This window comes from Antennarius striatus, chromosome 6, assembly GCF_040054535.1.
Source record: "Antennarius striatus isolate MH-2024 chromosome 6, ASM4005453v1, whole genome shotgun sequence".
NCBI classification, from domain to species: Eukaryota; Metazoa; Chordata; class Actinopteri; order Lophiiformes; family Antennariidae; genus Antennarius; species Antennarius striatus.
Window position 1 is genome coordinate 4,146,781 of NC_090781.1, and position 16,792 is coordinate 4,163,572.

A 16,792-nucleotide genomic window follows, 5' to 3' on the forward strand; every position below is an offset into this window, starting at 1 on the left:
TTAGTACTTAATTACTTATACAGTCACACAGTTTCCTGCATTAAGGCCTGTACCCTGTACACCTGTGTGTAATGATACTAACAAGAGTGGAAAAATGATTTCTCCTACGAGGACTGATAAAGGTGTCTTTAACCTCTAAGCTTTTTCACTCAATGAGATTGATTGCTTATTCATTGTAAATCACTTATTTGAATAATGTACCAATCACCACAGATTACTTGTTTTAGATCAGATCCATTCAAGAGGAGCCACAATAATCTATGAGGTCAGTGGAGCAGGAAACCTTATCTTTATGTGTCACTGGTATCAAGTAACTACAGTATTGCATGAGTCACACCGGTTCTGAGCTTTAAAAATACACATTATAGTCATGAGGGGCCTGGTTTCCGAATCTCGTACCTCATCGCTGTCTGTTTAAAGCTGATCTCAAAATCAAGAATCATTTCAGACCGTTTTTCTGGTATTTATACAGAAATGGAAATATGAAAGAGACCAATATTAACAGTTTTATCACTTTTAATTTTAACTATTTATCCCCCATATATATATATATATATATATATATATATATATATATATATGCAGTGACTCAGTGGTAGAGCGGGTCGTCCGATATTCCTAAGATCGGTGGTTCGATTCCCGCTCCCGCCCGGAAAAAAAAAAAAACACCCAGAGTGTGACTTGACAGTGGGAGGTGTCTAGAGTGTGCTGTTCCAATTTCTCTTCAGGGATCAAATCAATATATAAAATAAAAAAATATTAAAAAAATAGATTGTGTGTACAGGCCCATAACACACACACACACACACACACACACACACACACACACACACACACACACACCTACATGTCTGTACACATGCAGGTAATGGGAAGTAAGAGTTGCAGGAAGCTCCTTCATGGTGCGCCCCCAATGAGCAACTTATGGAGGGGATGGTGCCTTGCTCAAGGGTGAACTGACACCTCCCACTCTCAGTTCACACTCAGAAATGTTTGCCCGACATGGATCTTCAACCATCGACTTCCAGTCCCCAATTCAAGACTTAATGAAGTGTGCCACTGCCGCCCCTAATAGGACACAAGTTTTTGTTGGTAGACTTTATGAAAGGAACAGATTGCAAGTGACAAATTAGTGATACTGTAATTAGTTAGTATTTAACTGATTTCCACAAAACATCAGTCAATAATGTATTTAAGCCCTTGTGGAAGACCTACACTGCCCCCATGTGTCTATTTGTGAGAAGTGCATCACAAAACACTAAAAAAAGAAAAGGCACCTAAACAAGATAAATGTACATTTATTGCAATTTTGAAGTAACTATGAGCACAAAAATTGTAATGTACAGAATAAATTTACCTCAAATGGTAAAATGCCAAATACAAAATAATTGTACAATTACATTTAATGGCAACACATAGTCCTGTGAACATTTTTTAAAAAATCTCCAAAAAGCTGTAATGTGAAATATAATTCAAACTGTTTAAAAAAATAAATTCACGCTCATCCCTAAAATTAAAATGTGCTATAGTTTCACAGCAACTGTTTTTAAAAGGAGCATTTTGTCCTGATTTCTTAGGGCTTTGCGACAAACTTTAGCAGTGTGTTTTTCAGGTAAGTACAGAGTTGGTTCATCAGGTCCTTATTCTGACCCTCGACCCAGTGCATCTCAATGATGACATCACTATCCTCCAGCATCACGTTCAGCAGACACTTAAACAGGAAGTGTTCGACGGCACCAGGGCTCAGGGCTCGCTTAGAGGGCCTGTCATTATCTGCAGCAGGAGCTTCTTTTGCGTCTGTTTCCTGTCCGGCGACTGTTGCTATGGAGGCCTCCATGTCCACATCTTCACCAGCCACATGTAGCGAAACGTCCTTTGGTTCTACCGTCTGGCTGAGTGTCTCATTTGTAGAGCTGTTGTTGAGTTCTGCAGGCTGCTGCTGACCGGATGTCGTTTTGTTCTGAGTGCCGTCGTCCTGCGTGTTGCTGTTTCCAGTGGGGGCCGGCTGCTTCTGAGGCGCTGGGCTGCTGCTGGAAGCAGCTGTAACCCCTGTGGTTTGACAGTGAGGGGCCCTGGGAAGCTCCCGCAGCTGACGAACCATTTCACGTTTCTTTTGACGTCCGTGGATCCAGGTGTTCTCCAGCGCTGTGAGGAACAGACTCTGTTCCTGCTTGTTGCATGGGCCGCGTTTGTTCAGCACCTGCAGGAAGACACACAGACGACAACCAGAGACATGAAGAGGTTGTCTGTTGATCGTGTACTTTAGTCCTCCATCCAGACGAGCATCCAGCTTACCCGTAGGTCACTCAGTGTTTTCACCAGCAGAGCGGTGACGCTGTCCAGGGGGCTCTGGGGAGAATCGCTCAAAGTGGAGGCTTTAGCCTGGAGCTCCTTCAGGGCCGCCTCTGGAAGCGTGAAAGACAGGGGCCTCCGGACCTTGTCCAGTTTACGCTTCTTACTGGGAGGAGACTAGAATTTAGGTAGGAAAAAAAAAGAATGGTAATATTATAAAATATTGATTTGAGATCCAACTTCAAATTTCACATAAACAAATTTAGACTGAAGGATGATCTCAAAATAATTCAGCAGTCAACATTTCCAAAACCTCACAAAACAACTTCTTGGTCATGACCTAAAGGTACAATAATAATAATAATAACAATAATAATAATAGAAGTTTCAGCTTCACTGAAGCAGCTGCTAACTGTTGCTACCTGCTTTTTCAATCTTCCAGCTGTGGTCGAAACACATAAAAATAGTTCTGATAAAATTTAAGTTTCAATTCTGTTCATTGGTGCCTGAATAAAACTGACTTATGTTAAAGTTATGCTTCAGTCTCAGCTCCACAGGCTGGATCAGTAGTTTGGAATGAGTTTGTAATTGGTGTGTAAAAATGTGGCTTTGCTTTTCCCTGAAATAATGCCAGGTCAGCACAACACAACACATGAACCAGGCTTATATCATGCAAGGGGGGGGGGGGGGTGAACAGCTAACATGACTGAACATCTTTGTGTGCACAATGTAAAAATCAATCTGGTGCACAGGAGCCTGTGCACAGAATCTCATTTCCTGTCTCAAATTAAAATATAATGAATGATGGATTTCAAAGCAGAGCTGTGATCAGTTTGATCAAACCGTTGGTGTGTGTTCATACACACCACAGGATGGCGCTCAATCCACATGAGTTCTACCTGAAGCCAATGCAAATCAATCAATTCTCCTGATTTCAAATTCCCTCTAGTATCAGGTGGCAGTGATCGCTGTTTGAACACACACACTGCAGGTGAAGTCACTGCAGGCCGACTTACAGCAGAGACAGAGGGGGTCTGCAGAGACAGACAGCATGGCCGACTGACCTACAAACATAAAACCCATGGAGCAAAGGATGACCTTCACACCGCTGCACTGATCTGAGTCACATTTGGATTCCCTTTACTGTTTTAGAGAGTATGTAGTGGGTGATAAGTGATCACAGTAGATTCACACCTGCTTGATTTGAAGAAAAAATCTGTTCATATCCAATAAATGTTTGTCAGTCTATTGATTTTTAGCTGACAAACGGATGTTAGTGTGTGAGTCTGGATTTTAGAACTGCTTTTATTATGAGTCCACCCCCCCTGGAAGCCTACAGCTCATTTTACAAGGACCGTAAATCAATAAAATCAATCAAGACAGATCGGTCTGTTTGTATGGAGCATCTTTGACAGACTCAAAACACTCGGAGGCAAATTCAGAAATCCTGAGTAACTCAACATATATAATATGTATGTTAATATGTTCTATTATTACAGCGTTCAAAATAAAACTCAATTATGTTTATGTCATCCCAGGTCAAACTCTAATTCTACATTAGTGTTGGAAGCTCTGTAATGCTGTGAAGGACAACTGGAGCCTTAGATTTGGGACAATGTGCATTAATCAATAATAAAAGTTCCTCTCCTTCTACTACTAATAAAGACAGACAAAAACAGAAAAGGTAAAATACTCCAAGGAGACACCCGGAGAAAGAAAAGACATTTAAGAGCTATTATCACATTGACCTGGCAATAAGAGGGCTAAGTAGGTCATAGTTTTATGCATGTTACATATAGTGTGTGTGTAATATTAATGAGCGACCTTTGATCAGGCGTGTATAACAGACGTTCATGGGAATGGATGCATTCAGGCAAAATTAGGTGAAGTGTGCAAAAATGACACATATAGATGCTTTTGCCACGTGACCGCGCACACAAACACAGCCAACGCACAAACCCAATACACACACACAGTGAACACACACGCTCTAGGGTTCTGTCTACTACTGATGATGACCACTCCATCAGCATCACTGATGCTGAATGTGTGAAGGAGGAGGAGGGTCGGAGGCTCAAAAGTGGGCCGATTATTCTACTCAGTTGGGTTTTCTGATGAAAAAGGCAAAACAGAGGACAAACCCGTCCTCACACATCTTCTACTACACCTGCCGACTTCCTCCCGCCTCCCTTTGTGTTCATCTAGTCTCTCAAACATTATTGTGGAGTCCTTTTGTCACTGCCCCTCTGCTGCACGCTGCAGCAGAAATGGGAGCCGTTCGGGCAGGAAAGTGAAGTCTAGTTTAATACTACATGGGTATGTTCTTCAGAATTGTTGAGTCTGGATTGTTCAACACAGGAGAGATACTGCTTTTTTATTTATTTATTTTAATCTCACCGGAACAATGACGTCATCATAGAAACTCCAAGCCAGTGCCCACCTCATGGTCCGTCCCTGGCAGAACTCTGTGTGTGTCACTTTAGGGACCTGAGGACAAAATGAAAAAGGAAAATCATATGCGGAAGTTTATTTTACAATTTACAGTTTACTTCCACAATTAAAGAACACTAAATAACACAGAAACTAATGGTAATTACATTTTAGTTTCTGACTGTGCCTGGTTAGTCCAAACTACTTAATATATCCCTATGGACGTAAAAGACCATAAGCCTATTTTCCATAATTAAAGAATCTAACAGTGGGACCCACTCATATAGCAGTCTGTAAAATATATGTAAGTTTCATCCTAGTAAAAACTCAGTGAATCTTTGACGTGTGTTGGCCTTTAACAGCTGGTTGGATCCAACTGGGCATGCTCAGTCTGCAGTTTTGTAAACTAGAATGTGGTGGAGAGAGATCTTTTTCTCACTTGGCTTTAATTGTGGGCGAGGAGGAAGTAAAGATCAATGATGTGTGGAAACCACATATGGCGTGAGCATACTATTGCTCACGAAGCAATTTAAGCATCCCTCAGGCCTGCTTTAGTAAATTAGAGGCAGTCAAAAGGTCAAAGAGCGCTCCATCTGAAACAACAACCGATATCCACGTTTACTAGTTGACGAAAAAAACAAAGTCGGTCCAGCAGGAACAGAGGTTAAATGAAAAGCTGTGGATATAGATGATTTTTTTTTACATTTCCTTGCTTGATACTCACCCCTTGGTTTCTTAGCTCCTCTTTCAAAGGCGCTAAGCTACATTTCTTTCCCAGCATGCAGCTGTACCACCTGTAGAAAGACAAATCCATATTAACAAGCTGTTTGTCGCTGCGTGCTGAAGCTCGGCAGCCAATGGATGAGTTACCAAGCAGAGATGAAATGAGGCGATCTTCAGGGACAAGGCACAAACAAGTAAAACATCATAGGCAAGAAAAACATCCGGGTGAATGCGGTCCACTGTGGACAAAAAAAAGAATCTTGTGAAGTGAACCCCTGGTGGCGACTTGATCAATACCGTCTTCTGTGCAACAAAGAAAGAAGGTTTGGAGTCGATCAATACGGAGTAGATTCCAGCCAGAAAAAGAGGAACACAGTCTGGACAGAAGAGGGAGCAGCTTTCAGAAACCTTCTCAGAATGTTTTAGTTTCCTAAGACATTATTTAATGATGACGGTCTGGTCTTGACTAAACATTATTGATTGAATTAAGTGTGACCAATATCTAAATCAACAATATTAATTAATATGCCTTCTCAAGTTACACGTCAAAATACTGACAGTTGAGACAAAAAGAGACTCTGAAGAAGATGCCTTCAACTCTGGAGGGATTTTTATTTCTAATATTATTTATTTGTTAACATTCAATAAACTAAAGGATTAATAACCCCCCCCCCAAAAAAAACCCTGAATGTTTTTAGCATTATACAACATCAATTTCAGTCTGCTAACATTATTATTTAAAGAATATGCAGTAGTTTGATAAGTGTTGCAGGGGCCAAATTAAACCCTTTAAAATAAGCACATCTCTAAATACAACACATCTACATTCCCTTCCAGCTCATGCAGATGAAATGATGCTGCTTTAACGCATCAAAGACAGTGGTGATGAGGATTTGTATTCAGGTTAGGGAGGTATGAAGGGAAGGCCTGATGGGAGGGGTTTGCAGGCACAATGAAATATTGAAGAGCGTTCAGATGCTCCACATCACAGTGGGAGAAATACCCAGAGCTCCCCCTCCTCCGACAGCAGCTTTTTAACACACCTCAAAGCCTGCAGCTGCATTAGCGTCCAAATTCAACCTTCATGTTAAAGCACAAGTGTGTGATTATAATCTTATTACCAAAGACGCAAATTTTCATATCAATGGCATGATGAATGAGTATTTTCCCTTTTCTGAGGGAGGTTTTAGGGCATTTGGGTGTGTGTTATCCTGGAAATGATGGTCCCCCCCCCGTTTTGACACCGCTGTATTCAGAACACACGCAGTGGTGTGTTCACCGAGCAGGTGTGTCGTGTAATCACTTTTAATGTCACCCTCTCTATATGGGTGTCATTCTGCCACGCTGGTGACAGGCCTGGTAACTGGATGGAAGGTAAAAGAATGGCTGCTGGAGACACCCCCCCACCCTTCCATCCAAACACAGCTGCTCCCAGTGGGCTCCAGGTTGCAGCATGGGGTGTGTGTGTGTATGTGTGTGTGTGTGTGTGTGTGTGTGTGCCAAAATCATGAAACCAACTCTGGGTGACGCCTCCATCAGCGTGTCGCGACCCATCTGTTCGTTTCACCTCTTGGCGTCTCTCCTCCCCCCACTGATGCTCTCAGGTGTCATTTAAACCCCCTCAAAGCCTCTCCGAAGAGGACGACGCTGCAGAAAAAAACGTTCATCTGCAGAGTCAGATGTGGAGATCGGCAACCTTGAATACTCTGAGTTCAGACACGCTGAAAAGACCTGCGACCAGGAGAAAAGAGGGCGTTTTGTCCTGGTTTTCCTCACCGTAAACGTTTCTTCAGCTGCAGGCTGTCATGAATGATCCTCTTGACAAACTCCAGCTCCCCGCCCTCTGCCATTATTTCCGTCACCCCACCCGTATTCACAGAACTGGGAGGAGGTCGCCGTGAGTTCCTGGAGTTTACCCCCTGGTGTGAGCAACAAGACAGACAGAGATTAGGACAAAATCCTATTAGAAGCCTGTTGCTATCGTGCAGTTTCATGTCCGACTCGCTCCAGACCTCACCATCAAGCGTGTTTACTATCAAAGAGGAAAGGAAGGACGGCCGTAAATAAAGAGCAGAGGAGCTCCTACCTTCGCTTCAAGCTGGTTGGCAAAGAAAGGAGGGTTGCACATGCAGAAGTCGTACACTATTTCTGTCTCTTCTTTCAAGGCGTCCATCAGTAACGTCTTCTTCGGAACTTTGACAACTAGAATAGAGACAAAGCGTGGATTGGTACCATTTGTTTCAGCTAAATTAGAGCTGTTAATTCTTACGAGCATAACCACAGTTCATCTGCACACACTGTCTCTCTGAGAAACATGAGGTGAGACCACAGAGAAACAACACTGACGCCATCGCTCTTGAGAACGATGGAGCCCACGCACCTTTAATGAGCTCAGACAGGTTGTTCTGCTCCACGTTTCTGGTGGCGTAGTCAAAGCAGATGTCGTCCACCTCTGTGGCAAGAAAATACCAGCCGTTCATTGTGGCCCCCAGCAAGGGGTAAATACAAGACGCCCCAGTGCCTGAGGAAAAAAATAGATTCATGACATAGGAAATGGTTAAATGTTTTCATTGGACAATCTAGAAACTTGGTAAACTTGCAAATTTGATAAATTAATTTAAAGTTAGTAATGGATAAATTCATTTTTAAGCAGCTTTTAATGAATGGTTCATATTTCACAAATTCAAAATGATAGAAACAGTAACGGCGTTACCAATGTCGATGCCGCGGCGTAGTTGCTTCTGTCCATCGATGAGGTCCTCCACCCAGTGGATATAGTTGAGGCGGAGGGGGACGGTGGGTATGAGCCGCTCCAAAGGGATCTCAATGGTCAGACCGAAGTCCTCCTTCAGCAGGGTGCAGGTCAGCGCTCGCACCGCCTCCGGCTCTTTAAAATTCACACTGGAGGAGAAAAAAAACAAGCAAAGAATCCCTACTTATGTTTGTGTAGTCAGGTTTTATTTGCTGTGACGTCCTTTAGTTTACAGTTTATTCAGTCATCTTCTACTTTTACATGGAAACCAATAACCAAGCATCTGGTACACGTGTGTCCTCTGTCATGGGTGGATAGTTAAGGATTTATAAATGATTTAATAACTTACTAATTATGAATTGTACTAATGTGGTGTAGTTTGGAAGAACCACAATGTTTGCAATACAGCACTTCATTAACCCTCTACAACACATGTGTCAAACTCAAGGCCCGGGGGCCAAACGTGGCCCGCCACATCATTTGATGTGGCCCGCGACAGCATAAAAGATCAGAGTGTCTAAAAATAAATACATCAAAAGTGTGCTTTGACCAAAACTACATTTCCCACAATGCAGTAATCAAGCCCATTTTAACAAAACTATTTTGAACAAAGTTAATACAGTACCCGAACGTGTTTTTTGATGTTATTTTTCTTTATTCAATGATAGTTTGATCCTGGATTGATGGAGTTCTGTGGGATTAATAACCTGACAAATTAAATTGATTTATCTTAGAACAGAGAAACAAGAAAACATCTTTTCTGTGTAACTGTAATGTTTGTAACTTGAATAAGTAATATATTCAGAGTTACTTAACATTAAGGAGTAGTTACATTTATTTTACGTCACATTGAGTTACATTTATAAGTTACATCTGGCCCTTTGAGGACAGTAATGATGCTGATGTGGCCCATCGGTGGAAATGAATTTGACCCCCCCTGATCTACACTCAACCTTATTGCTTCACATTAAACACACACATAAAGACAATATGTAGGTAAACCACCCATCCATGTACAGTCCTCTGCTTCACATTCACAACACTGTGAAGATCTCCCACTTTTTACTCTCCATTCTCACTCTTTGTCTCATTTTTTTTCTCCTCTAGACGTAATTAATGATTTCAGCTGTCACACAAGCAGGCATGGGTTCAACAGGAAAAAAAAAAAGAGTGGGCGAGACGGGTGTAATTAAAGCTTCACTGCCTGCTTTCACACCTTGGCAGATGCAATTAGACAGCCTGGCGAAGGGAGCGTCTTGCACCTCGCTGGTTTGGTGCGCCGAAAGAAGAATAACGCGTCTACTGCCGGCGGAGGAGAAACTACGTCTGGGATTCAGAGCTGACAACCTGTTTGTGCTTTTTATTCTCGTTTCGTCTCGACTCAATCATGTATGAATATCTGGGATGTTTGGTGCCCCTGTAGTGAAAAAAGTAATGCTGTTATATAACTCTGACAACTCCTCCTCTCAGGATTCACTCCTCAATGGTCCGTCACTGATGTCCCAAATATATCCACCAACTAAGTCCATGCACGCGTGAAGGAGGAAATACTCTCAATCAGGAACTGCTGAGAACCCAAAATAAAAAGCAACGCAACAGATTTGGAAGTAAAATCATTAAAATTCAAATATAACATAACATAATAATATCCAAGTGTGTCACTATCAGACCACGCAGCCGAGTGGAGATGCTTTCTAACTTGAAACAATTCACTTCACCAGCAGTTTTAGTAATCACTGTAGAATTATTGAACGATTATTAGTGATCCTGTTCAATCAGCGAAGACTGATGCAAGTAGGTGCAACCAGCACCGATTTGCATAACTAGCTTCTTTATAAGGTGTGATTTTAATTACAGCGCCAGTGTCAGAAATGATGGATAACACAGCTGATAATGCATTCATTTTACACGTGCTTCCTAAACGATGGTACTTTCCTTTTTTTTCACTTCTGTGAAAGGTGACTGACTTCATTATCTGCTTGGAGGTGTGAGGAGCTCTCTCCCCCCCCAATTCGAAGGCATTTTTGATTGCCACGCTTCATTAGCTGCTAACAAATGTTTGTATTTTGGGACCGCTCTGTGCTTTTGGTAACGTATTTTATGTATATTCACATCCTGCGAAGCGGTGATGTATTGTGATTGTCAGTGTTTGTGTGTTCGTCTGTCCGTCCACCAAATATCATCACAAACGTTGCAGATAGAGAGATGAAAGAAAAAACACATTACTTGGGCGGCAAAGGGGATGAAAATGAGACGACGACCCTGACCTTGAGAAAACTAGGTCAAGGTCAAATTTTAACTTTTCGTACAATTTTTTGCAAATATCTCAAGATAGAAAGACGAAACTAAAGGCATTATATTCAGGGAGGCAAAGGGAATGGAAATTAGATCACAAACTTGACCTTGAAAAAAGAGGTCACGAAATGAAAAGCAACATTTTCAGGAAGCCAGAGGCATCGTGGGATGTTGCAGTCTCTGACTGCCTGTTCTGTTCTTAGATCGGGCCAAATGAACTAAATTACAGACGTGAAAGCAAAGGGTAATACCAGAAACAAAAGACTCTCCAGAAACTAATCACAAGTGATTTATCTGAGGGGTCTGATTTCCATCTTACCCAGTGTCTTCACACCTAATGGTCCAGTTCATCACGGAAGAACTGACCTGCTGGGTGAAACATCTGGAATCTTTGAGGATGAAAAACATTTTTTTTTGCAGGAAGAGTTTGCATTTTGGGACGAGTCAGATTACTGAGGGAGAAGTGTTCAGATCAGTATAAAGCTGACAATTTTCCAAAATGAAAGCTTTGCCTCTTTCATCCGTCCAGTTCTCAAATTTTCTGCCCTCTTTCATTTTTAATTATTAGATAATGATCAATATTCAGAGAGGGAGGCTGCTCAGGCCCGCCTTCTATTTTTAGCCAGTGTGTGTGTGTGCGATGCAGACAGATCACTCCCATCAGCACCACAGCAACTGTCACGTCACCATGGCAACTGCACTTACTGAACAGATAAAGGGAGTACGCAAATCCGGCCACGCTGGAGCAATGGCTGATGCCAGACAGAGCGTGAGCGTGAGCGCGCCCGCCATTTACGTTTCTCCCTTCCACGTAGGCGCACCGCCGCGTGCTGACGACACGAACGTGGCCGACGGGGGACAGCGTGGGACAATCCTGTGTGAAAAGTCGGAATGGGTGACAGTATGCTGTACTTTTTGACAATAATAAAGGGAAATAACAGCAAGAACCAGAAGTCTGTTGCATCTCTAAGTGCAATGCTTTCTAGTGAACAATAAACAAAAGGGAATAAATGAAACTAAAAGAAACAAGTTTAGTAGCTCAAAATGATCTTTCTTTATATTTAGGACGATATGAGGAATAAAACGCTTGAGAAGCTTTCCAGTTGTCCAAGGCTCCTGACCAGAAGAAGTGCTGGGATGAGGTCACCCACAAACACAAATCTATCATACTAATCTTAATATACTGGGATTATGTACAGACTATGCAAATAATGTGCATCAGATTTAATTTAAGATATGTTTAATGAGCAAACTCTGCATGCGGGGAGTTTACACAATGAAATCTGTTGACATCAGCTCAATTCGGGTGAATGGAGCCGTTTACCTGAGACCCTGTGGCCGGCCTGGATGAAGCCAATTATAATCTCTAATTAACCGGTATTCTGATGAATGACTTGAGGTGTGGTGATGGTTATACAAGGATAATGAGGATGTGGTGCTGAAGCCACGCAGCAAACGACAGCCTCATAGCAGCAGATTTTATGTACCTTCCTAAGGCAACCAGTTTTCCCCAGTCCGTCTCAGGAGGTTTATATTTTGTGGATGGTAATAGTGCTGCTGAGTTTACATTCATCTATTTCAAATGTGCCATTAAGAGTACATAATGACTCTTTAATTTCCCCTCAACTGCCGTGAAAATTTTAATAATACATGTAAGAAGAAAACTGAGGTGAAAATGACACTTTATTGATTACTAAAGAGAAAATGTGTTCATATTTATGATTACATGCATTTTTAATACCATTCATGACTCCTTATCCCACTACTGTCTGGTTTGACCCCTCCTCCACCAAAAAGGAAGACAAACTGAATTTAAAAAAATTAATAAAGTAAAAAATTTTAAAAAACAACAACAACAACACTATTCTGTGGTTTCTCTTTCCTGCACTTCAATTCAAATCACGTCCCCCATATTTGCCCTGGCGCTATCAGGCCACTCCACTGACGATTCCTAAAATGAAGGGGGGACATATTTCTCCTCAGGACTGAGTGTCTCCCCAAGATTACTCTCATCCCCAACTCACTGCTTAAATACTTAAAACGCAGTGGATGAACTGACTGGGAAATACAAAACCACACTAATCCCTGCACTGATGGAATGACAGTCTGAGCGAAGAAAAAACCAAGTTTCTGCAGACGGTTAACCACTGCTGGTGCCACACAGAGAAAACGAAATGCAAATCCTTGACATCTGTTAATGCAGCTGGCCCACTCAGCAAAACACACTCCTCCACCACGGCCTGTGTGACCTGTGCTTCTCCCTTCCACAAAGTTGTGTGGAAATCAACTTGTGTTTTTCCATAATCATGAACAAATGAAAAAAAAAACTCAACTTGCCATTTTTAACTAAGTAGAAAAGCAGCAGCATCGTTCCTTTGTGCAAATCATCACCCTTTATTGGGTCTTGTGTCTGTACTTAGGAGCTGCAACAGTCTATCAACTTAATCAATTATACTGGATACTCAAATATATCAATTTAGATGGAAGACATCCTTGCGTGTGTGTTTACAGACCCCATTCATGCTAACTGCAATAAACTGATAGTCATCTTAAAAACTCAGTTTTCTACATTGAAATTCCCCTTTGGATGTTGAGCCCAAACGCTACCTGCCCATTAGACACCACCTACTGTCAATAACAGCTGTCCCATACGGACACAAAGTCGAAATTTATGACACGCCCAGATATGCAGAAGATTGACTGGCCATCAACACCCACAAAGAATCAGCCACACACAGATGCTCAGGCCTGCTGCAGTGACACCGAGGCTGCAGTCATCTGCATATCTCACACACGAACAAAAGCAGATGATGTAAACCCGATCGTAATGTAAACCCAGAGTGTACCCTGCCTCAGGCCCCCAGTTGGCTGGGAAAGGCTCCAGCCCATTGTGACAGCGGCTGAAGCAGGTATGGAAAATGAATGAATGAATAAAAATAAAAATATATTTTCAATATAAGAAACACCTTTGTTTTAGACGTCATCCATCTTCTGAGGCATTATTGGTCACTGAATTTTACTTACAACTCCATAACTTTGTCTCGACTGAAAATAAATACTTGCAAAAATGATTTGAAAAACTGGGAAAAACAAAATCAAGGTTCATTAATCATGACTTCAGGCTTCTTCTTCCTGCTGCTGCTGCCAGAAGCTGAGCAAGCAGTTAAGATGAGACTGATTCAGCCGGTGCTGAATGGAATCCTCTGGGCACCACACCGGCAGGCTGCTGGAAGGGGGGGGGGGGGTCTGTGGACTCTTGGTCGATGCGGCTTATTCACAATTCAGTCTGCAGAAAGAAATTCTGAGTTCCCGTAAAAATAATAACTCAGTGTATCTGATGGCAGCACCCTCTCTTCACAGTAACTATAAATCCATACATTATAAGATGAGGAAGGTACAAAGCCAGACCTTTTGTTCTAAAATTCATACCCAAGGCACCAAACATGGTAGCAGTTAAATTTCGGAGTGAGGGAGTCAAGTACAAAAGGGATTAAGAACGTTCCACTCATTCCGCGTGTAACTTCACGTTGGGAAGGTTTGGTCACACTTGACTGATTTTTATTGAGCAATTAACAGTTTTCAAGAATTAAGATTGATGGTTTGATTCCTTTTAATCTCAAATGACCAGTGTCTTGCTAAAATAACACTCATTCAACATGAATGATTCAGGAGAAAACGTTTGCAGGAATGCCACAGCTGGGGTAACATGGCCAGGATTATGCCATGCCAAGGCAGCCGCCACCCCCCCCCCCCCGACAAATACTGTACACCAACATAGGACACATGTAGCCACACTGATAACAGTAGGCTATTCATTGCAACTGATTGATAAAATATGAATAGTGGTTCTGTAATTCAGAACTAATTGTAAAGTTTTCTATTGTTGTACATTTAACTCCAACACAATGTGTACATATATTCTTAACCCACAAAGGAGATCTGATCAAAAACCTGTGACCACCCAGGCGTTTGGGAACCACCACAGCATCAGACGGGGGGGAATAAACGACAGGCTTCTTCACGGCGAAAGAAAAAGAAATGTGGAGGCGGGACAAAGCCCAGCATCCTTAGACCAGCGCTACGCTGATGAGACAACCGTTTTCTGGAGGATAAACGTCATCAGTTGTGGTCTAGAAATGAAGTCGCGATCTAAACTCAGCTGAAAACTCGTGGGGAATGTTGGGTGAGTGCTAGAGTGAACATCCATTACTTATTCAGTAACAAGTCTGAGCGACTCTGACTGAGGAGTGAAACACATTGTGCCATAAAGGGGAAAATGAATGTTGAACATTATTTCATAGCGTTTCTGTCGATGCTGAATATCAGATCAGCAGTAGCTCAGTCCACTGTCTCTCCTCTGCACATGTCCAAACCATCTCAGTCTGGCCTCTCTGACTTTATCTCCAGAACCTCTAACATGTGCTGTCCCTCTGATGTACTCATTCCTGATCCTATCCTTCCTGGTCACTCCCAGAGAGAACCTCAGCATCTTCATCTCTGCTACCTCCAGCTCTGTCTCCTGTCTTTTCCTCAGTGACACTGTCTCTAGACCAAACAACATCGCTGGTCTCACCAGTTTTGTACACCTTTCCTTTCATTTGAGCTGAAACTCAAAAATAAATGGTAAAAGTCTATAAAGAACAAAATACAGATGTGTGTGTGTGTGTGTGTGTGTGTGTGTGTGTGTGTGTGTGTGTGTGTGTGTGTGTGTGTGTGTGTGTGTGTGTGTGTGTGTGTGTGTGTGTGTGTGTGTGTGTGTGTGTGTGTGTGTGTGTGTGTGTGTGTGTACTCACATCGGCCTCCCAGTGAGGTTGGTGTGAACGTGCTGCTGGAAGTCTGGGTATTTGGAGGCCAAGTAACCAAAGTCCGGTGGTTTGTCTTTGTAACGATTCCTGGGATGCATGGACTTATTTAGAGCCATGACCAGAGCACTGATGTCAGAGAGGGGAAGAGCCCAGCATTAAAATAAGGAGCATGTTTAAAAATAAACAAAACTAGAATGGTACCCCGCCAATTGCTCCCCCATAAGAACACAGTGAGCAGTTAGCAGGAGCTAGTTTGTAGCAGTAAGCTATCCGTTCCAGCTTCACGCCTACCTGTTCGGCTGTTATCCAGTTGTCATAAAATTATTATTAATTATTATTTTAATACTTTTGTGAAGCACAACGTTACTTAAATACGCTAACTCAACTCACGTTGCGCAAACGTTGTCCGTATCCAGCAACTCTCTTCCCTGATGACGTCGACGTCGCCTTCTACGGCGCTGCGTGATGACGTCATCAAGGAAAAAGACTCCCATGAACACCGGCTCTGAGATCAAATGGAATCCCTCACTCATTCATCTGCAAACGTACCGTCACCTTTCAGAATTACAAACCCAATTTCAGTCTTAAAATGAGTTGTTTGATAATATTTCAGTCACATATTAGTCATTTATATGCGGTATTTTTATAAAGACCGAAATATAAATTTGTATTATTATAATATCATAATATTATATTATTACCAACTTATATTAATTCATGTTTAAAAATAAACAACAGCTAAAAATCCTTTAATACGTCTTTGTGAACATTATAATTTCAACATATTTCTCATTCTTTCATAAATTCTCGACACAACTCTTGTGGCAGAATATTTGTGGCAACAAAGCTTCTTTAAACCCTCTTTTAAATCAAGTACAGTAAATCCATGCTTCAGTATATGGATGCCCTACACTTTTTATTTTTTTTTATGTGTGGGGGGGGATGGGGAGTGTGGGTTCCTGATTTAGTTTTCATATCATATTCTTATGTACAAAATTGTACATAGAGTAAATTGTACATATTTACTATATTTACTTAATATCTACATAAATAGTATCAATTTTTAAATAAACGCAGGCCTATTTATTTTTTATTTCCATGCCTATTTATGATTTTCTATTTATATATTCTTGATGGGTTATATATTACTCTTTCTATTTGGTGCTGTACTACTTTCTATGTGCTGGTGCGTTTCGTGTACTTACTGTGCTGAGTGTGAGAGATTAATTTCCCTGACAGAACCTCCTTAAGGGATAAATGAAGTTATACTGTCTCTACTCTACAAATTTTCATTTTGCTTGAAATTCTATATTGTTTGAAATTAATAAATGCTTTAATAAAAATTCAAATTCATGTCACTGCAGCTTGCTATCAAATCTTGTTGATGGTAGTTTCACTACCATATCAATACTAGGGCAAGCACCTCCATAAAATGGGTCTGGCCGTATTCCTAGTTTACACTATTGCATCTTAAAAGGGAAAATGTTTTGAGCTT

The 16,792-nt window shown here is 41.6% G+C and overlaps 1 protein-coding gene across 2 annotated transcripts; it reads right to left on the reverse strand.

Annotated features, from left to right (window-relative positions):
• Window positions 1–1,292: 1,292 nt before the first annotated feature.
• mettl16 (methyltransferase 16, N6-methyladenosine) lies at window positions 1,293–15,744 on the reverse strand. Of its 2 annotated transcripts, none has more exons than XM_068317367.1 (10): window positions 15,688–15,744; window positions 15,286–15,423; window positions 8,159–8,346; window positions 7,826–7,966; window positions 7,532–7,647; window positions 7,222–7,364; window positions 5,447–5,516; window positions 4,690–4,779; window positions 2,296–2,469; window positions 1,293–2,200 (listed from the first exon to the last, which is right to left on the reverse strand). In XM_068317367.1, the coding sequence occupies exons 2-10, from the start codon at window positions 15,411–15,413 to the stop codon at window positions 1,574–1,576; spliced, it is 1,677 nt and encodes a 558-aa protein (XP_068173468.1). In that variant the 5' UTR covers window positions 15,414–15,423; window positions 15,688–15,744; the 3' UTR covers window positions 1,293–1,573. The 2 variants fall into 2 exon arrangements, with proteins under 2 accessions (XP_068173468.1, XP_068173469.1); XM_068317368.1 differs by having other exon boundaries at window positions 15,589–15,720.
• Window positions 15,745–16,792: the final 1,048 nt, after the last annotated feature.